Source organism: Cydia strobilella, chromosome 16, assembly GCF_947568885.1.
Source record: "Cydia strobilella chromosome 16, ilCydStro3.1, whole genome shotgun sequence".
Taxonomy (NCBI): Eukaryota; Metazoa; Arthropoda; class Insecta; order Lepidoptera; family Tortricidae; genus Cydia; species Cydia strobilella.
This window is the reverse complement of record NC_086056.1, coordinates 13,114,470-13,137,665: the sequence shown is the minus strand read 5'-3', so window position 1 is coordinate 13,137,665 and position 23,196 is coordinate 13,114,470. Positions and strand designations below refer to the sequence as shown.

The following is a 23,196-nucleotide window of genomic DNA, read 5'->3' as shown; positions in this document are numbered from 1 at the left end:
TATCCTCTTTGTTGTTACCAACATAATATTGTAAACAAACAAACATATGGTGACTGGAATAAAAATAATTATACATATTCATTTTCATTAGTAAGTACTTAGTCCTAAAACGTGTCCAATGACGAATAAACGCGACACGGACAAACAGTTAATCAGAAACTAGTTTTTATTTTAATTTGTATTGATGACGTCACTTGGTCATTATCTTCGCTCACAGATCACTTGCTGCACAGATTCAGTATGGAGCAGAATTCATATTTCATAGGTATGTAAATGTTGTAGCTCAAGATGTATCATCTCATTAGGTATATGGGAACCAAAAGATCGGTCAGTCAAAATCGTTCAAAACCCAGCAGTGTGTCAGTGTGTCCTATGAGAAATAAAATATTTACCTAGGTACTGATTTTTTTCGTTGATATTATTAAATAAAACAATCACTAACTAAACTGAGGCGATATTGTATAAAATATATATTAGAATATTTATTTTAGAGATAATTTGACTATGTGAGGATGTATTATTTCACCGTAGGTACTAAAAACTTTAAATTCTGACAAAAAAAGATACTCAATGAATATAACGACCTCAGACAGTTTCCCTGTGGGCATTCTATCTACATATGTTTTCGGATTCTACAGTGATCCAGTTAGAAAAAAACCGGCCAAGTGCGAGTCGGACTCATGCACGTAGGGTTACGTACCATTTACGCAAAAAACGGCAAAAAAATCACGTTTGTTGTATGGGAGCCCCACTTAAATATTTATTTTGTTCTGTTTTTAGTATTTGTGCGGCAACAGAAATACATCATCTGTGAAAATTTCAACTGCCTATCTATCACGGTTCATGAGATACAGCCTGATAACAGACGGACAGACAAACAGACAGACAGACGGACGGACAGCGGAGTCTTAGTAATAGGGTCCCTTCACCCTTTGGGTACGGAACTACGGAACCCTAAAAACTGTATTAAATTAAAATGTGTGCTGTTGACTTGTGTCTCATTTTATTGTACTTATTGTACCCTGATTGTACCTACACATGATATGGGCGCGCCTATATGGAGAGCGCGAGTCTTATAAAAATTCGTAATGCGTAATGCAGAATCTTTAGGAAGTAATCTACGCCCGCCTGCGCTCGCGCAGCTTCAGTCAGCCTCGAGCCCCGAGAGGCTCACATAGTTTCCAAAACAATTAAATAAATTCACTTTAATAATTTAGAGGTTATATTATCGTCCTTAATCACAACAGCTCAATTAGTTTTAACAGAAATGTGTTCACTTAGTACGAGTATTACGTTAACGTGCTTTTTGCTGATCGCAAGATCGTGTGGTCAAACCATCGATGGTGCCATCGGATTTCCAGAAAAGGAGGAAAATAATCTGATCAAAAATAAAGAGGTAATTGCTGTCGTGGTCAGTGTTTGTTTTTGTTCTGTTTAATTGTGTCTTTTATTATTATTGATAGGTACCTAATTATAAACTGAAACAGAAAACAGGTGATATTGCCTGGCTCATAGGCTACGGTGACTGCTTATCATCGGGCCGTATACTTGTTTGCCACCGACGTGGAATAAATAAAAAATAGATATGTTGATTAATATTACTGATAAATCCTTATATAGTACCTCTACCTACGCTCCATCCTAAAATAGAGCAGGTATTAATTTCTGATTTAGTGATAGTGATTGTTAAATGTGTCAACTTACGGCGTACAGTGCGTATTATACCTAGTAAGTACCTATAGTCTGTCACATCATCATCATCATTCGCTTGCCCTTGTCCCATTCACTTGGGGTCGGCGCAGCATGTCTTTTTCTTCCATACCTCTCTGTCACCCATCTCATCATTCACTTGCGTTAGTTTCATATCATCTTTCACACAGTCAAGGTGGATGGACTGTGTGAAAGATGATTACAAATGTTTGCCGCCAGCGTGCTCGTGAAAAAGAAAGGTACGTTGGTCCAAAAAGAGTGGCAATTGTTTTATATTACTGGATCCCAGAATCCTTTGTTTTGTTTTTATATTTGTAACCACACATCGACTCATCATTCGCTTGCCCTTGTCCCATTCACTTGGGGTCGGCGCAGCATGTCTTTTTCTTCCATACCTCTCTGTCACCCGTCATCTCATCATTCACTTGCGTTAGTTTTATATCATCTTTCACACAGTCCATCCACCTTTTCCTTGGTTTTCCTCTCCTCGTACCTCCCTCCACATTCATTCTTAATACCTTTCTCGTCACATGACTTTCATCCCTCCGCATCACATGCCCGTACCATGCTAGGCGATTTGCCCTTACTTATCTTTAGGTATTTATAAGAATGTAAACTAACCACAATTAGGTATTTTATTGGACAGGAAAATTCTTCAAGTTAATTAATTTAACTCGATGTGCCAAAACTTACAGAAGTTTTACTACGATATATGTAAATACATATAAACCTTCCTCTTGAATCACTATTTATTAGAAAAGCCACATTAAAATCCGTTGCGTAGTTTTAAAGATCTAATTTAAGCATACATAGGGATAGACGGACATCAGGAAGCGACTTTGTTTTATACTATGTAGTGATTATATTTATTACGTCCAGTGGCGTAACTAGGGAGGGGGGCAGAGGGGGCAAGTGCTCCGGGCGCCATCCAAGGGGGGGGGGGGGGGCAAAATGGGCAAAAGGCAGCAGCAGGGAAACTTTTGTCAGTCGTCCCGGGCGCTATATCCTCTAGCTACGGCCCTGATTACTAGACCTGTACCGCTGGCTATATTTTGACCCCTAGGTTATAAAAATATTAAAGTCAATTCTGTTTTCGCTTATGAATACTTTGTTAAGATGTAAATCTTACATTTTGTTTTGTGTCATATATATAATTTGCTTTTCTAGTAATTTGTTATTTTGTGGTAATTATTTTTTATTTTGAATTATCTTGGAGAAAAAAATATTCGAGAGAACACATGTAACTGTGTTGCATTTAGGATAGTGTTTTTAGTGTGAAAACATAGTTTGTGTCAATTACGTCCACTGCAATCTGATACTATGTCATAATATTCTAAATGACACAAAAAAAAATTAGAGTTAAAAAAAATTACTTAGGTCGAATTTAGTCGTTTAAATAGGTCCATTAAATGATTTTGTGTCTTATTAAGGCATAGCTTCATAAGATATTTGATGATTTTGTTGTAACAGGCTGTCACCGTTACAAAAGAATATTAAATATATTAGAGTTCACATCTTATTAATTTGAAATGCAAGATAAATAAGATGTATGAATTTGTGTCACTTCCATCCACTGCATAAACAAATATTACAAAAATATTATTTGCGTTCAAACGAAGCTAGCGGGCGGTCTGAATGGGCAACGGAGGCCGTGCAGGGTGGGGCCGCGGCGTGACCTTGCCGTACGCAACGCATGTTTACTTCGCCTGTGCGCCAAATTAACGCAACTTATTCAAAGAAGTTACGCAAACAACACAACAACAAGCAACAAGCAAGCAAAGAATGCGTCGAATTATCTTTTACCTATTTAAAACTCATAGATATTGTACAATGTCACCATTATGCAAAAGAACTGTAAGTACATGTTTGATTTGCGAGCGAGCTGGCAACATTGCGCAGGGAAATCTTAAAAATATCGCGTTTACGTGAACGCCACATACATTTGTGACAGTGATAGGGAAAAGGTACCACTAAAGTAAAATTTGGTTATTAATACCGTGACTTTCTTTCATTCTTTGATAAAAAAAAATGCTATTTATGCAACAAGTGCGGAAGTCATCTTTACGCACGTGTATCATACAATGTTTTACTATCCATTGTGCGAGTAAATAAAAAAACATGTCATGGCAAATAAGTTTAATTATTAAAAGGAGTGTTTTAAATCGACACGAGTTGCGAATTACTTATTCGCACGTGTATCGTACGTTTTACAGTACATATGGCCCTTTAAACTTTCGACATATGCACGGTAAGTGCTCTTTTCCGCACTAGTGCGAGAAAGTAGCACCATATGTACTGTAAAAAAAAATTGAAAACAAAAAGCACTAGTGCGGAAAAGCAGTACTTTCCGCACGATATGGCTCCGTAGGAAACGCACTTTTCGAGCACATGCATTGTAAAAAAATATATAGGACTGTATCTCCTAAACCATGCGTCGTAGCGCAAAAATAATAAAATTTTCGTTCCCCTTTATGTAACCCAAAAGTAATACATGAAAAATACAATGAAAAAAAAAAAGAAACAAAATCTTTATAGGGCTGTATTAGCTGTATCTCCTATATCGTGCATCGTAGCGCAAAAATAATCAAATTTTCGCTCCCCTTAAGAAACCCTTAATTAAAACTTTTAAAAAAACCAGGCAAAAACTTTATAGAGCTATTATAGCTATATATATAGATATAATATCTCCTAAACCGTGCGTGGTGGCGCAAAAATAATAAAAATTTCGTTCCCCTTTATGAAGCCCCAAAGTAATATACTAAAAACACAATGAAAAAAAAGAAAAAAAATAACAAAAAAACTTTATAGGGCTGTATCTCCTACACCGTGCATCGTAGCGCAAAAATAATTAAAAAAATCCCTTTAAGAAACCCCTAATTAAGATTGAAAAACGCAAAAAAGAAAAAGAGGAAAAAAAATCATTTTAGGGCTGTATCTCCTAAACCGTGCGTTGTAGCGCAAAAATAATAAAATTTTCGTTCCCCTTTACGGAACCCCAAAGTAATATACAAAAAACACAATGAAAAAAAAACAAAAAAAACTTTATAGGGCTGTATCTCCTACACCGTCGTAGCGCAAAAATAATCAAATTTTCGTTCCCCTTTGTGGAACCCCAAACTAATATACAGAAAACACAATGAAAAAAAAACAAAAAAAAAATCTTTATAGGGCTGCATCTCCTAAATCGTGCATCGTAGCGCAAAAATAATCAATTTTTCGTTCCCCTTTAAGGATCCCTTAATTAATACTTAAAAAAAAACAAAAAAAAAACAGGAAAAAATCTTTATAGAGCTATATCTCCTCAACCGTGCGTGGTAGCGCAAAAAGAACAAAATTTTCGTTCCCCTTTACGGAACCCCAAAATAATATACAAAAAACACAATGAAAAAAAAAACAACAAAAAAAATCTTTATAGGGCTGTATCTCCTAAACCATGCGTCGTAGCGCAAAAATAATCAAATTTTCGTTCCCCTTTATGCAACCCATAATTTATATTTAAAAAAAATGCAAAATTTAAAAAAAAATCATTATAGGGCTGTATCTCTTAAACCATGCGTCGTAGCGCAAAAATAATTTAAAAAACCCCTTTAAGAAACCCGTAATTAATACTTAAAAAAAAAACAAAAAAAAACCAGGAAAAAAAACTTTATAGAGCTGTATCTCCTAAACCGTGCGTGGTACCGCAAAAACAATAAAATTTTCGTTCCCCTTTATGCAACCCATAATTTATATTTAAAAAAACGCAAAATTTAAAAAAAAAATCTTTATAGGGCTGTATCTCCTAAACCATGTGTCATAGGAGAAAAATAATAAAATTTTCGTTCCCCTTTATGAAAGCCCAAAGTAATATACAAAAAACACAATGTAAAAAAGAAAAAAAGAAAAAAAAAACAATAAAAAAATCTTTATAGGGCTTTATCTCCTAAACCATGCGTCGTAGCGCAAAAACAATAAAATTTTCGTTCCCCTTTATGCAACTCATAATTTATATTTAAAAAAACGCAAAATTTAAAAAAAAAATCTTTATAGGGCTGTATCTCCTAAACCATGCGTCGTAGCGCAAAAATAATAAAATTTTCGTTCCCCTTTATGCAACCCATAATTTATATTTAAAAAAAAACGCAAAATTTAAAAAAAAAATCATTATAGGGCTGTATCTCTTAAACCATGCGTCGTAGCGCAAAAATAATTAAAAAAACCCCTTTAAGAAACCCGTAATTAATACTTAAAAAAAAACAAACAAAAACCAGGAAAAAAAACTTTATAGAGCTGTATCTCCTAAACCGTGCGTGGTACCGCAAAAACAATAAAATTTTCGTTCCCCTTTATGCAACCCATAATTTAGATTTAAAAAAAAACGCAAAATTTAAAAAAAAAATCTTTATAGGGCTGTATCTCCTAAACCATGCGTCGTAACGCAAAAATAATAAAATTTTCGTTCCCCTTTATGCAACCCATAATTTATATTTAAAAAAAAAACGCAAAATTTAAAAAAAAAATCATTGCTGCTATGGCTGTATCTCTTAAACCATGCGTCGTAGCGCAAAAATAATTTAAAAAACCCCTTTAAGAAACCCGTAATTAATACTTAAAAAAAAAAACAAAAAAAAACAGGAAAAAAAACTTTATAGAGCTGTATCTCCTAAACCGTGCGTGGTACCGCAAAAACAATAAAATTTTCGTTCCCCTTTATGCAACCCATAATTTATATTTAAAAAAAACGCAAAATTTAACAAAAAAATCTTTATAGGGCTGTATCTCCTAAACCATGTGTCATAGCACAAAAATAATAAAATTTTCGTTCCCCTTTATGAAACCCCAAAGTAATATACAAAAAACACAATGTAAAAAAGAAAAAAAGAAAAAAAGAAAAAAACAATAAAAAAATCTTTATAGGGCTTTATCTCCTAAACCATGCGTCGTAGCGCAAAAATAATAAAATTTTCGTTCCCCTTTATGCAACCCATAATTTATATTTAAAAAAAAAACGCAAAATTTAAAAAAAAAATCATTATAGGGCTGTATCTCTTAAACCATGCGTCGTAGCGCAAAAATAATTTAAAAAACCCCTTTAAGAAACCCTTTAATACTTAAAAAAAACAAAAAAAAAAACCCAGGAAAAAAAACTTTATAGAGCTGTATCTCCTAAACCGTGCGTGGTACCGCAAAAACAATAAAATTTTCGTTCCCCTTTATGCAACTCATAATTTATATTTAAAAAAACGCAAAATTTAAAAAAAAAATCTTTATAGGGCTGTATCTCCTAAACCATGCGTCGTAGCGCAAAAATAATAAAATTTTCGTTCCCCTTTATGAAGCCCCAAAATAATATACAAAAACACAAGAAAAAGAAAGAAAAAAATAATAACAAAAAAACTTTATAGGGCTGTATCTCCTAAACCGTGCATCGTAGCGCAAAAATAATCAATATCCGTTCCCCTTTAAGAAGCCCCTAATTATGATTTAAAAACGCAAAAAAGAAAAAGAGAAAAAAATCAGTTTAGGGCTGTATCTCCTAAACCGTGCGTCGTAGCGCAAAAATAATAAAATTTTCGTTCCCTTTTATGAAACCCCAAAGTAATAACAAAAAACGCAATGACAAAAAAAAGAAAAAAAAACTTTAGGGATGTATCTCCTAAACCGTGCATGGTAGCGAAAAATAATCAAATTTTCGTTCCCCTTAAGAAGCCCTTAATTAAGATTTAAAAACGTAAAAAAGAAAAAGAAAAAATCTATATAGGGCTGTATCTCCTAAACCGTGCGTCGTAGCGCAAAAATAATCAACTTTTCGGTCCCCTTTATATAACCATTAATTTATACAAAAAAAAACGCAAAAAAAAAGTTTTTTTTTATAGGGCTTGAAATGAAATGAAATGAAATGAAATGAAATGAAATGAAATGAAATGAAATGAAATGAAATGAAATGAAATGAAATGAAATGAAATGAAATGAAATGAAATGAAATGAAATGAAATGAAATGAAATGAAATGAAATGAAATGAAATGAAATGAAATGAAATGAAATGAAATGAAATGAAATGAAATGAAATGAAATTTATTATTCATAACACACAGTTATAGGTCAATACATAATTAGATTATTAGATTATTTCACATTTGGTATATTTGAGTACTTATTTTTAAGTATTAATTAATTAATTTATTACAATACATTATATATATTTAATTACAAAAAATTATATTATTTATACTGCAAGAGGCAGATTGAAAAAATCTTGATAATTATAAAAATTATTCTCCTCGAGCCACGTCTTCAGTCTACTTTTAAAGCTTTGGGCGGATGCTGCATTTCGTACTGTGCTTGGCAACCGATTATACACGGAAGGTCCTAGGTAGTATACTGATCTTTCCGTTTTGGCGAGTTTGTGCGAGATTGTACTTAGCCTATATTCATATTTATTGCTACGCAAGCTGTATCTCGGATTCGTACCCCTGCGCTTGAACTCATCGATGTGTCCATAAGTGAACATGGCTACTTGGTACAGATATAAGCAAGGCAGGGGTAGTATATGGAATTCTTTAAACAGCTCGCGTGCTGAGGTGTCGTCGGGCACGCCGGCCATTGCTCGGACTGCTCTCTTTTGCATCGAAAACACTCGCTGCCAATCCGAGGATCGACCCCATAGCTCGGTGCCGTACGTTAGCAGCGAGTGGACCGTTGCGAAGTAACAGTCGCGCACCGCAGCCCGCCCAGCCGTGCGCGCCAGCCGCCGAAGCGCGAAGCATGCGCGCCCCAGCCGGCCGCACACCTCATCTATGTGAGTGTCCCACACCAGGGCGCCGTCAAGGTGAAAGCCGAGGAGACGCGTGCAGGTCACATGCTGTATCTGGGCATCGCCCGCACTTACCTTCAGGTTCTGTGTTGGATGCCCATTGAGTTTGAACGTGATAAAGCACGTTTTTTCTTTATTGAGTGCTAAACCGTTCGACTTAAACCAGTCCTGTAGCTGCCCCACGACGCTGTTAAGAGCTCCCTCTAGCTCTCGTGCAGATGGCGTGCTCACCACGGCTGTGACATCGTCGGCGTACATGTAAATACTTGCGCCATTTATTGCCCGTGGTAAGTCATTTAGGAGCAAGCTAAACAAAGTGTTTGATAAGCACGATCCCTGCGGAACGCCCATTAAGTTTTGCATCTCTGCAGACGAGATTTGCCCGTTTTCGCCACAGACGACTTGGGTTCGCTCGGTCATAAACGACAGCAGCAGGCTCAGGGCCGGTCCCCGGATCCCACAGTGGGCGAGCTTCTCGGCGACGAGCGTGTGGTCAGCCGTGTCGAACGCGCGCGACAGGTCGCAGCAGATGGCTGCGACATGGCGGCCCGCCTCGCGCGCGCGCAACACGTCGCGCACTACTTCCCGCACTAGATCAGTGGTGGAGCGGCCCCGGCGGTAGGCGTACTGACAGTTGGACAACACGTTCCTAGGGAACCAATATTCCAATAACCTTCTGTTCAGTCCGACCTCGAAACATTTGCTGGGGCCTGGCACTAGCGAAATTGGGCGATATGACTTCACGGCGGATTTTTGGCCTTTGCCTTTGTACAAGGGACATATTTTTACTTTTTTTAAGCCGTCCGGGTATACTCCTGATTTCATGCAGTCATTAAATAAATGCGAAAGTACGAAGCTAATAGCAAAACCGGCCTGTCTGAGAAGGCTAGCGGATAGCCCGTAGATGTCCGTGCTGTTTTTAGAGGCGATGGCGGTTTTCAGAATGACGTTGATTTCTGCGGGTGTAAAAGGTATTAATCTGATCGAGGTATCGCTAGCATCTCGCCACTCGGCCATGTGGGCGCGACAGCGCGCACGGGCCGGGACAGGCGCGCCGCACGCGGCCGCCGCCGTCACAAATTCACGGTTCACGGCGTCCACCAGCTGCTGTTTCGACGCGAACGGTTTACCGTCAGTGTCACGAAGCAGGTCCGTGTAGTCGACGCGCTCGCGTGGCTTCCTAGCTAACTCCATGTTTATTGCCCTCCACATTGCCTTGCTTTTATTGGGGTTGCTATTTATGAAAGAATTAAAAAAATCCATTCGTTTGGTCTTTAATTTATTGGTATATGAAACTTGTAGTTTGGCCAGGGTTTCGTTTATCGCAAGGTTACCCGGGTTATTTTTTGTTAATTGTATAAAGTCAAATAACAGTAATTTATGATTATAAACTTCGGAATCTACCCATGGCCTGCTATTCAAATAAGTCTTAGTATTTTTTATTGGGATATGTATATTTAGAAGGTTGACCAGTATGCGTAAAACCGCTTCAGTGAAACGTCTGCAATCGCCTTTATATCTGCTCACAATTACTTGCCAGTCAATAGCTGCCAACGCGTTTACAAAAGAGGTCTTATTGTTATTACTATAAACTCGCCTTCTTATCATCAAAGGCGCCGTAGGCGCCGCCTTGATCTCCTAAACTATGCGTCGTAGCGCAAAAATAATTAAATTTTCGTTCCCCTTTATGAAACCCCAAAGTAATATACAAAAAACACAATGTAAAAAAGAAAAAAACAATAAAAAAAACTTTATAGGGCTGTATCTCCTAAACCGTGCGTCGTAGCGCAAAAATAATCAAATTTTCTTTCCTCTTTATTCAACCCTTAATTTATATTTAAAAAAAAAACGCTTTCACTAAACTGCTGTAACTCGGAAACTTAGAATCCACAAAGGGGACTTTACTAAATTATGACACATATTAAAGCCTGACCAGTAATATATGATCATTGTCAAGAGGGCGCTGTTCATTCTCATGTATAGGGTGACAGTTCAGTATAGTATGAAAAAATATTGTATTTAATGAACATCATCATCAATGTAATTAATGTTGCTTGCCACGCTTAAACATAACAAAAATCACAATAAATCGCGTCTTAAAATAAACTTAAAAAGTCTACTAAAAATCGAAACAAAAGTAATTTTTAAGTCGCTGATGTGACATTCTCAATCAATAGGTAGGTACCACTTTGTCGTTTACCATAAAGACGAAATTTGATTATATCTTTATACAAATAACCTGTCAGAGAAAGTGGTACCTTTTGATTAGGAACGTCACAAATGTTGGTCAGTATGAGGAGTGCAGCCTACAGTTTATTTTTAATTATATTTATATACCTACTACGGTAAGATTGATAAGACAATGTAATTATGCCTCCGAATGAAATAAATACACTGTATCGCAAAACTAAGTGGCGAGACAGCTCATAATGCCATCTCTTGGTTGGTCTTAACTTAACAAGGGTAAAGGAGATAGTATTAAGATCTCAGTCGCCAGCTGATATTGCGGCAAGTATAATAAGCACCCCACCCGCGTAGGTACCCTTCCCCGCGCACGCCCTTCTTGCTCAATTGAGTTTTATTTTGCCAGATAGTAAAAAAACCGTGGATCAAAATGACCCAAATTATGAATGATGTCTCAATGTGGTATTATAATATTATAGACGTAAACTTAATAATATGAATTTTTTTTTGTGGCAGATACAGGGTGTTAATTAGAAAAAATTTTTTTTTAAATAAAAGCGGTGGATGAATTTGACACAGATTTGTTTGAATAACATATAACAATGTTCTGTAAAGTACAACACTTCACTTACCGACTCTAATATTTTTTTAGGCGTTTTAGGATCAATATTAGGTATTTATTAAATGCCATTATACCCGTGGATGAAAATGACACAAAATGCGTGTGTACGTCGGAAGCCACTTTGCCTTTACAGGGAAACAAAAAATTTCGTCTCGAATATTTTTTTTACAGAATGCTGATTGAAAAAAGAAATACCTAAATTTCTACCTAAGCAAATACCTAGGATGACACAAAATATTATTTTTAGGTTTAGTATATGGTCTGGAAACTATATATAAAAAATAAGCAACATTAATATTCTTATAACCTCAGAAGTTATTGGTACAGGTCTATACGTCAGTAGTCTAGTCTCCCGTCCCGTCCCTGTCTACCCACAGAACAATATTCATGTTCATGTATCTATTATGTCATGACTTTTGTTGTTGTTATCTAAGGCCCACTTGCACTTCCTCTAACCCCGGGTTAACCGGTTAAACCTGGAGTTACCATGGTTATCAGTACAATTTGACACTGGGTAAACGGTACGAGTATAACTGGGCTAAATGACGTAGGTACATACTTAGTTAAGTTATACTTTATAAGTAATCATTGTTGACATTCTTTTTATATTGTATTTTAATTTTGCTTTTATTATTATTTCATTATGCCATTGTGTCGTCATGTATTATGGGCTAAAAGCCTGAAATAAACGAATATTTTATTTTATTTTAACCGGTTAACCCCGGGTAGGGCTTCCAAATACCGGACCTTTCGCAATACCGGTATTAATACCGGTATTGGCGACTTCAATACCGGGATCCCGAGATCCCGGGATTTTTTGAAAAAAATAGGAACCAAGTAACTTTGAAATAAAAATACCAAATTTTAATCAAATTGTTTTTTATTTTGCATGCGGGTTACAATCCCCGGGCTAGTGGGATGGTTCAAAAGGCGCTACGGCCCACTTGCACCATCCCACTAACCCGGGTTTAAGCGGTTAAACCGGGAACCCAATCTCAAATTGTACTGGTAACCATGGTATTCCAGGTTTATTCGGTTAACTCCGGGTTAGTGGAATGGTGCAAGTGGGCCTTAGTATCTAGTGATAATGATAAACAAATGACCGGTTCAATGTTGTCGAACTTTGCTAAAGGTCTCTGAAGCGGAACGATAGCTATTCTGTTATATAAGTCTGTATCTTTAGGTATTTAAAATAATGTAAACAAACCACGATTAGGTATTTTATTGGGCAAGAAAATTCTTGAGGTCAATTAATTTGAACCGCTTTGGGACCCAATTGCTAAAAGAATATAATATAATATTATATAATATAATATCTCATCATACCTTGACATAGAATTACAGTTCAGTTCAGTTTTTAGAAATAAAATAGCTTCAGTCCATTAGGACAATTTAGCCAGTGTATATGTATATATAAGGAGCTATAATATAGAATTATAGACGAATATTTATTGTAGCTACTTAGCGTTGACGCCAGAACAATGGATAAACTCGCCGTATCTAGATTAATTCATCATTATCCGCACACTTCCCCATTAGTTTACTGCATATTAGTTACTAGTTATTCACTTTAAACAACGTTAATGAGCAAAAACAAAGAAATTAATCACGACTCGATATCACCAAGATAGATGGCGGTTGACAAGCAACTCCATAGTATTACAACGGTCTCTACAAAGTTTTCTTGTTTATGTCCTCAGAATCGTGAGCCCGTGTTCCTGCCGTCAATGTGTCCAGTGGACCAACTCTACTACCCCGGCGACCAGAAGGACGATTGGATTTGCGACTGCAGGCCGTGTAAGTTTATATAATGTTACAATAGCACTAAATAGTCGGACTAGATTTGAAAAACAAAATAATGAAAAAGGAAATCCCTTGCGTGATATCTGTGTGCGTGGTGTTTGCGGGATGCTTCATATCATACCGGCTAGGTAGTTGTATTATTTTGTCTCTCTTCTAGAAATCATCGACATGATGAGCTAAAAAATTCAATTATTTTTGGGATTGCAAAATATGGCAAAATAACCATACTTAAGTACCTACAATTTGTTATTTCCTATTAGTTTTTTTGTGACGGAAGACATCATAAGCGATTTTACTAAATCGAATTCCTCTGGTAAACCCTGGTTAAACCCGAATAACCCGATATTTATGCCAAAACTAAGCGTCACACACTTCAGGTTAGCCTAAAGAGGCATCACGCTCATGCCAACCGCTTTATTTTATAAGCTATTAAACAGGTCAGGCTTTCTAGGGTAAAATTACTTTTATTTTCCAGCTTACCTCTACCATCCGGCGACGGACAGGTGCTGGCCGGCCTACCGCCGCGGCCCTTGCAAAGAGAAAGAATACCTGATACTACCGTCGAACACCTACATACCTGCCTGCGTGCCGAACCCATGCTTAGTAGACTCCTACGTACCGTGGAACAGAAAATGCCAGCAACTGGGCTTGACAACCCCCTGTGCGCATTTGTACCCTAACTCGGCAGCGCTAGGCGTAAATGCTACTACTTTGCATATTGACTGTGTAAAATTAAATATTGAGTCTAGATTCCTTAAGCCGACTGGTCAGTTGCCGGTGACGGTTGTGCCTTGCCCGCCGGGATGCAAAAGAAGTATAAATGGGAAATGTGTATATGCCTACTAATAATTACAACGGATAAACTCTTTGTTGCAACGTGTTACTGCCTACTAGTAGTTAGTACTAGTAACATTAGTAAAGTTAACGATACCTACTACATTAGGTATATGAATAATGATATGATTAATATATACATACTAGCTGATAATTTGTCAAAAGTGAATTATGATTTTATTTTATGTGTTCGAATCCTTTTGACACGTCCCCTCAAAAAGGAGTAAAAGGGTTGCCAAACATCGATATTCCTTAGACATTCCTTAATGATAGAACTTTCCTGATATCATTCAAACTTATTAATTAATTCACCCTGCACACAAAACCTTGCACCGTATGGCACACCGCCGCGAAGCCTCGTCGTTGGCAACCGCGGCGTCCCCTGGTAACCATGGCAATCACACCACCCTAACCACCACATGTCATTTCCCTTTATTTACCAATTATTTCACTTGACATCAGGCGTCCGTGCGCATCATTAGTGACGATAAATATCTAATTCTAATCTATGTGCGTGACCATTAACTTTCAGTGTTTTGTGACCTTTAAAGTTCAGTTTCAGTCGCGTTTCTGATAGGTTATGACTAGGACCTGTATTTGATAAAGTGTTATTAAATTGAAAGTGAAGTGCAAAGTGCAATTGCAATTAGCATCGTTGTAAAAATGGAGCTGAAATGCAGTAAGTTCCAGAAAACATTTTACGACATAGGTACTTTGTCAAAGATATACGAATTATATTATGAATAGTACATCTCTTAGGTAAGCATGCTCCATCCTAGACCACATCGGCACTTATTACTGATCAGCTGAGATTGTGGTCAAATCCTTTCCTTTAACCAGTTAAAAGAAACATGTGGTGTGTTGTTATTTATAGAATAGAATATAATAGCTTTATTTGCATAGAATAAGTACATTATTTCGTGTCAACAGGTGTAGCCATTGGACATAGCCAAAATGTACATATGCATTAGGGTTTTTTTTTTTCATTTATTTGGAGCATTAGAACCAGTATACAAAGTATCATAACAACCGGTTTAGCGGTTACGAAGAAATTAACAAATTACGTTTTTTTACTTTGGAGCAGTCTGTATGTGACTATGTGCTCCTGAGGTAATAAATAGTATGAAACCTTCTTCGACCGTTTTGATTATCTTTTTTATTTATGACACTAAATAAGATTCTGACTTTTGACAAATGTCATCATCGCCGCACATTTGCCGCACATTTTCGAACAAATTGTCAAAAGCACTGCCAATGATTAATACAGTATGTTTTTTTTGTTGTCGATTATTGGAAATAATATAGGAATAAATTTTTCACCTGACTAACTCGTAAAGGCTCAGTTTACTCTTCAAAAATTGATGATAAAGTTACATTTTGACCACAAGAGTGGCAATATAATTTGATGCAATTTTGAGCTATTTCCTCATGTTGGCTGGTTGACTTTTAAGTGATGCTGATTTTGAATGACAAATAATTAATACCGTTCGGTTGATTGAATTAAGATTGAATTTAGATTTGTAATATTTAATATTTTCGTGTGGTGTGAAAAATGTTATATATGTTTCACTCGTTAGTAGTTTCTAATCATCGTGCCTTGAAACCCTCGCAACGATCAAAATGAAAGCAAAGCCAAAAGGATGAATTGAATACGTAAGCACGGGGTAATAAATAACCTCTATTTCGTATTTCGTTATCAGGGTGACAAATCACAACTTTTCATCGCTATTACTTATGTATAAATTGTTATTTTAAAGTGACAAGTTTATGAAGACTCTAATATTTTATTAAGTAAATAGCAATAAACCTTAATATAGGTCATTGATCATCAATTAAACTTTACTCTAGCGCTAAGAAATTAGAATTTATTATTAATCACCTTACAACTGGCCATTATTCTGTAATCTCGCGACTGATGGGGTTATTTCCATATAATCGCGAACACGGGCGCGCTCGCCGTATCGCGATTGACTGCTGACCCCATTTCCCACTGGATACTGGGCCACCATACCTGTGATTAACCCACGGGCCCCGCGACCTTGGTCCGAGTTTTTGCCTTACCGTATTCTTTGACCACTCGATTAAACGCTTGGAGGGGAACTCGACAAGCGCTACCCTGACCAAATATACAGTTTAGGGATAGATCAACAAAACTAAACTATGACAATTAATATGAATTAACAATATGATGATCTAGAAGACAACTTTTAATTGCACGGTTGGTGCAATTACTCAAAGGTTGATGATTTCCAGTAGCAGAGGAAGTTTAGACCTTGAAAATAAACGAGATGCTCTAAAGGCAATAATCATAATGATATAATAGTTTATTTGTCGCAAACCATGGTATTACAGATGTTATCAAAATTAAATAAGTACAGACATGGACCAATAAACCTAATATAGGTCCGACTACCCACTACGTAGTCCTCACACGCCCTCGGTGTGGACGAGCACTGCAGACCAAGATTGGCTACTGCAGACACATGAGGGCGCACGAGCGGGCGGGCCAGCTTAGATCCCGCACCTAAGGAATATAATGTAGTCGCTGTGGTCGAAATCGGCTAGGAAAAGAAGGAAAATTTACAATAAGTACAGCCAAAGGGCTAATTTAAGAATTTATTTTCAATTCCAACATTTCCAACGTACCTATCACACTGGTTCCCTTTCATGAAGACTGCAAATGACTTCTCATTTAAATCCACATGAGGATAAGTACCTTGAAAATATAAAGGACATGATTATTTAAGTCAATCAATCCCGGCGGTTTAAATTTGTAAGTCTACAAAAGCCATCGTGGGCGAAGAGATCTAACAGTGTTTATAATCTTAATTTATTACTGTTTTTGTTTTTTTTTTGATTCCACGGGCCTAAATCCCGGTCTTTTGCTAGGCTATAGTATAGATACATCCGTGAAGACGGTCCTCGTAAATTGGACCGAAACATGTCGAACTATTCGATTTAATAATACGTGAGTGACTCGTTTTAAAATAATTTAAATTAACATAATATTAGTAATTGTGAATACTACGCATACCTATGCGTTTTATTAATAAGATGCTTAATATAAATATAGGTAGGTACATAAAAAGCACAAGGAACAGGTTCACCGGCTTGGAAAAACCCTGCACGTAACCTAACCGGCTCGAGTGTGCTTGAGAATGCTTCATTCATAAATTCATGTTAAATGAAATGAATTTTATTATCCAAGTAGTAGGTACAGGACTCATATATAATTGCTCCTTATAAAAAGTGAAAAAATGAAAATAAAAAATTGTTTATTTCGTTTAAGAATTACTTATACAGGTAAGTGTTGGTGCCTCTTTTTAAGTAAGAAAATACTGTTTAGCTATTTAGCGTACCGTAAAATGGGGTGAGTTGGGTTCGCGGGGAGAGTTGGATTATGAATGGGGAGAGAAGGTTTGAAAGGGAGGTGAGATGGATTTTTAGGGCTACTGGTACAAAAATAATGTATTCCAATTTAAAATGCAGCTATAGTAATACTCATAATATACTGACCAGCGTAGTGTTACGCTACTCGAATTCTATCCAGTAGCGTAACACTACGCTGGTCAGCGGGTGTTACGCTACTGGATAGAATCCGAAATCAGTATATCAGAGGAAGCTTCAAGATTGCCCCGATTGTCGAAAAGGTCAAGGAGAAACGCTTAAGATGGTATTCATGGCCAAAGGCGTTCAGAAGACCATATGGTGAAACTGGCCCTAAAACTGCCAACCACTAAACGCAGCTCAGGCAGACCACCTACCACCTGCTGGACGACGGTTGAAAAATACCTAAAAGAAGCTCATTTAAATAAGGACGTAGCGCAAGACCGCGTTAGATGAAAATTGAGGACAAGGAAGGCCAACCCCAAGTAAATGGGAACAGGTCTAGCGGGAAGAAGAAGTCATAATAAAAAAAACTATTCAACAATCTTCCAAAATCACCTTTGTATGAAAACCCATCTCACCTCAATTACGAGGGACTACGGGGTGAGCTGGTTTTTCCTTTTTATCGTCAGTTATGAAATGGAACTTCCCAAAATTAAATAAAAGCTAAAATACAAACACTTATTTTATTATATACACCATTCAGGTTGCATATGTAAAAATAAAATGTAATCGGGGTTTGAATGTCAGTTTTGCTCCTACTCACCCCATTTTACGGTATATATTATTTACTTTTTGAGTTGTAAAAGGAAAAATGAGGTAGAAAATGTTCTTTGGGAAGAGTTGTGAACACGTTGTGAAGAACGTCAAATAGAGTCTTGAGTCTGACCACCACACGCTAAGTTGTCATGCCATTTGCTAGGTGCCTCAAGTATTATGGTGCTTCTCTCAATGGGGAGGCCTTTGCCCAGCAGTGATACACTCTTTAGTAGATGACATAAAAAAGCGTAGGTACTGTCGTGCACAACGTTCATAGAGAATTAAAGTCTAGCGTGCTAGATGTGAGCTAGATGCACTAAGCTAAGCGGTTTTACTTCACTTAGTATCATTACTCAAAATGCTGACAGTGTGCGCACGACAAGAGTAAATATCTCGAAACTAGGTCGACACACGGCCCATACGGCCTAGTTTCGCATAATTTCATTGTCTACGTTGCACTTTTCTTGTTCAAACAAATTCGATTTTAAGCATATAACATCCCTATAGGCTATCCCCATAGGATCCACACAGAACTTGCGAACTTCAAATTGTAATAGAATTCCGAGCGTAGTGAGGTTACTTTGTCTGGGTAATTTTAACGAATGTCGTCATACATCTTCCAATTGTCGATTAGTCACAAGTAACATGCCATTTACTACGAACTAATATTCTTTATGGAATTCCCATAACGGAAAATAACAGTCTATAACTAATAAAGTTAGATAATTCGGAAAATTCAACAACGAAGGCGAAACTTAGCAAGTTTTAGAGCTCGCGGTTTGAATTACTGACAAAACAAATTTATTTGGCATACAAGGTGGCAAAGTTAGCCGTGAGACCATGAGAGCCTATATAAAATGCTGAACAAGCGAGAGATTCCAAAACGTTTGTCTAAGTTGATTGATATGAAGAACATTTTGAGACTGCGTAAAATTTTGAGTTAATTGCGTATTAAGTTAGGCCAGCTAAGAAACTGATATTTACCTATATTCATCATGTCAGCCGATAGACGTCCACTGCTGGACATAGGCCTCTCCCAAGGTACCAAGGTAAGGTAGGTAGGGGTTAGGTAAGGTATTATAGTTATTTGTTATACAAGGGTGCAAAGTTGTATTTTACCCGCGAGTGTGGAATTTATTCCCGCGAGTTGTATTTTACACACGAGAAGTAAAATACATTTGCACCCGTGTGTAACACAAAACTTTTCCCCTCACTATAGCGAGGAAAGTGCAACATCCACAGGCGTTAGATCATCTTCATCAACTGGAATCACTCATTTTTGTACGATATTATAACAAAAAAATGGAAATTCTGTACTTTTACGTGAGGTTTTTAAGTAAAATTTTTGTTGACAATGTTGACATTTCTGACGTATGAAATGTCAATGATGCGTTTTGAAATTGCATCGACTTAACTTGTGCGTTCAGAATTATATTTAACATAATTATTAAAAAACAAACGTTTATTATGGAATTTTAAGGTTTATGACTTAAAATCATTAAATAAAGCTAAATCTTGTGTTTTTATTAGATTCTCAAACCATTTATTTAATGATAATTAATATCGAATGAACCATTATTATGAGCGTTTTACGTTTTGTTATCTGTCAAGCTACTTAAACACGCTCCATTCAAGGTCAAATTACTTTCCCCACTAGTGGATAAAATGCGTTTTTCCTCGCTTGTTTTAAAGGATAAAAGACGGCTTTCCGAGGTAGTGAGGAGAAAAGGTATTATTGGTACCTATACTCAAATACCTTAGTTAAACACATTACAAAACTTAAGTACAATGTTAATTAAGGCACGAACAGCCCTTCGGCTATCGGGGGCAGTGGGGCAGATCTGGCTGTAACGAAAATATACAATGTTGTTTTGTATTTTTAAGGCACCGTTGCGTGTGAATTGGTATACCTTTTGTTACGTACTTTCGGCTGCCAAACGATCTTGATTTACGAAAAGAACCGTTGCTTGTGGTGCGCGTTTTAACGAATCAAATAAACAAAGGTGGCTATAAAATTTACACTCAGAAATCCCGACCACATCGGGACTTGACGCAGCGTATACGCAGTGACGTGTCTTATGTGTTGCGTTTTTGTCACGATTATGAAATTTTACAGCGTAATATACACTACGTCAACGTCTTTTGAGTAGCGGTGTGGCCGATATTTTTAAACTGTTGCTTTTCGAATTTTATTTCGGATCAGAAGCTTATAATTTACAAGATACTTGAGAAGACACTTGGTCTCTTCTGCTTTTTTTTTACCAATTGCTGTCTTTATCCATCACGGAAAAATTGTGTTCCCGGACATTTAGGAGGCGTGCGCGCTTTGCCGAAACCAACACGTAGAGGCCCTTTTGAAACTTTAATGAGATGTAAGAGATACACCGTGCGGATGACGCCCTTGGCCGTGTAATAATGGGACGCACGCAGAGACAGCACGCAGACAAATGTTAAATTTTTATTTGTCCATATGTCACGAGTGTCACGACAAAACAAAGTGAAACTCCACCGCGACTTTGTTCCGATTAAGTGCGTGTATCGACTTAATAGCAATGTACGTAATTGTATGGCCTATGTTGTCAGAGCGATTACTGCGTTTGCTTGTCAGTCTGTCCTGTCAAGTAACAATTTCGCAACGCAACAGCAACACTTTGCTACGATAGCAAAAACTGATACACAAATGGATAATACTTATATGCCGTTAATTAGCTAGTCAAAATTGAAATAGTACCAACAAACAAAAAAAATATATACCTACCCGTTTTCAGTTTAGGTGGAGAGTAGGTATTTACTCTCCAGTGTCCATTCTGTGCAGTATAATTGCCACGACGTTAATTAAAAATGTATTAAAAATGTCTTGGTAATTCAACGCAACCTCTGAGATATTTTCAGTTTGCCCAATGGACCATGGAGCATCATTTTCCATAGATATGTAGAGATATTACCGCCCCAACCCGAAAAGCGCTTCTACCATGCTTCTACAACCAGTTGCAGAGAAATCATACCCCTTCTGCATAGAGTGCATATAGGTTTTTTCCCCTCACTAGCTTGGAAAGTCGTCTTTTATCCTTTAAAACAAGCAGGGAAAAACGCATTTTATCCACTAGTGGGGAAAGTAATTTGACCTTGGATGGAGCGTGTTTAAGTAGCTTGACAGATAACAAAACGTAAAACGCTCATAATAATGATTCGTCCGATATTAATTATCATTAAATAAATGGTTTGAGAATTTAATAAAAAATACCAGATTTAGCTTTATTTAATGATTTTAAGTCATAAACCTTAAAATTCCATAATCAACGTTTGTTTTTTAATAATGTATTTTATTGTACAGTATGTATTTTACTTCTCGTGTGTTAAAACACTCGCTACGCTCAGGATTCTATTTTAGAACCACTCGCTTCGCTCGTGGTTCAACTATAGAATACTTTCGCTTGCTCGTGTTTCAATTCCACACTCGCTGGTAAAATACAACTTTGCACCCTTGTATAACAAATAACTATTTTAATTTACTTATATCCAACTTTATATACCTATTAGGTACTTAATTTTTACCAGTACCTACCTACCGAATAAATCTCTTATTTGTGGACCTACAATATTAGAAACAGGCGGCGTAGCCAAGGTAACAATCGCTATCGCTTCGCCATCGAATCGCTTTGTGTCTCTATCACTCTTCCATATTAGCGTGACAGTGACAGTTGCGTTTCGATCGCTACGGAGCGTTAGCGATTGGCATATGATTGGCATGTTGTCTACGGGGCCAGGAATAGTAGATTGTGTCACAAGAGGAGCAAAATGACATATTTACGGCGAGGGCGTACAATTGAATCCTAAACGAAGCGAAGGATTCTATAATAGAATCCTGAGCGTAGCGAGGGATTCTAACATAAAATCCTGAGCGTAATAGTGAGGGATTCAAGTGTTAACGCCCAAGGTGAAAATAATTTTGCTACCATGTGACACCTACTGCTTTTCGCATCACCTATGAGGAAATTACATACATATTCATTAGGTTTCAAAACGTTATTATTTTAAGCAAAGATCGATACGGACAAAGTGCCAAAAATATGTATACACGTCCTTAGTATAGGTACATACTTCTGGCACTTTGTCCGTATCGATATTTTCAGACGTGACTGTACTGACAAATTATATAAAAGTACCTACAGCTCATAATTATGTACCTACCTAATATCTTATCAAAGACAGCAGCAAACACCTAAAATGACGATACAATGAAAATCAAGTACATTATTTTTGTAGATTTTTCTGGTAACAAAATAGCTATTATAAAGTTATTGATTTAAACTAAGTATTTACAAATTTATACATAATACAGAACCGCATAATTATGCTTTGTGAAATATTTGTACAAAACTTTTTAAATATAAACTTTGTATAAGGAGACCTAAAATGTCAAAATAAAAATTAAATTATTAAACTATTTTTTTTACGTTTCTTTGTAAATATTACGCTAATTAATTCATTTACTTAATTTAAAAATATTATTTAAGTTAGAAAAATTGTATGCACGTAATCGATTATAAAGAAATTGTAATCGATTATATGCATACTAATTTCATATGTCTTTGTGTCAATATTTCATACTGGCAACAAAATGTCCTTGAACAGAAAAGTGCCACTGATATCTCCTAGCAGGGAAGAAAAGTTCCCTTTTCGAATAGGTGATGTGAAAAGACAATTTACTTACTTGAGTAGGTTATCTAATTTTAAATGATACATAAATCCCACCAAAAACATTTTCATGTAAAACGTTGCCAAGACGACCATATAGCTCACACTGACAATATATGCAAATACGACTATAATTATATGGTGGCTGTTTACGTAAAGGGTGAAATTCTATTTTATTTTTTGAAGTTTTTGGGTTAACCCAGCAAAAATTTTATTTTTAATCATCTAAGTAAATAAGTATGTACTGCCAGTCTTGAAGTCCGATTATTATTTATACGAGTATGCCCTGATTATGTCCCACATCATGACAAAAGCTGTCTGCTACTAGGTCTTCTGAATAATAATAACCGCCTCTTATTAGGAACAGTGTCAGTGTCTACTAAAAACAGCATTAGTCATCAATAC

General features: G+C 36.6%; 1 protein-coding gene across 1 annotated transcript; it reads left to right on the top strand.

The window, feature by feature from the left end:
• The first annotated feature begins 1,213 nt into the window (after positions 1–1,213).
• Positions 1,214–13,984, top strand: LOC134748585 (uncharacterized). Its single transcript, XM_063683376.1, has 3 exons — positions 1,214–1,396; positions 13,011–13,107; positions 13,589–13,984. Exons 1-3 carry the CDS (start codon positions 1,268–1,270, stop codon positions 13,957–13,959), a joined length of 597 nt encoding a protein of 198 aa, XP_063539446.1. The 5' UTR covers positions 1,214–1,267; the 3' UTR covers positions 13,960–13,984.
• Positions 13,985–23,196: the final 9,212 nt, after the last annotated feature.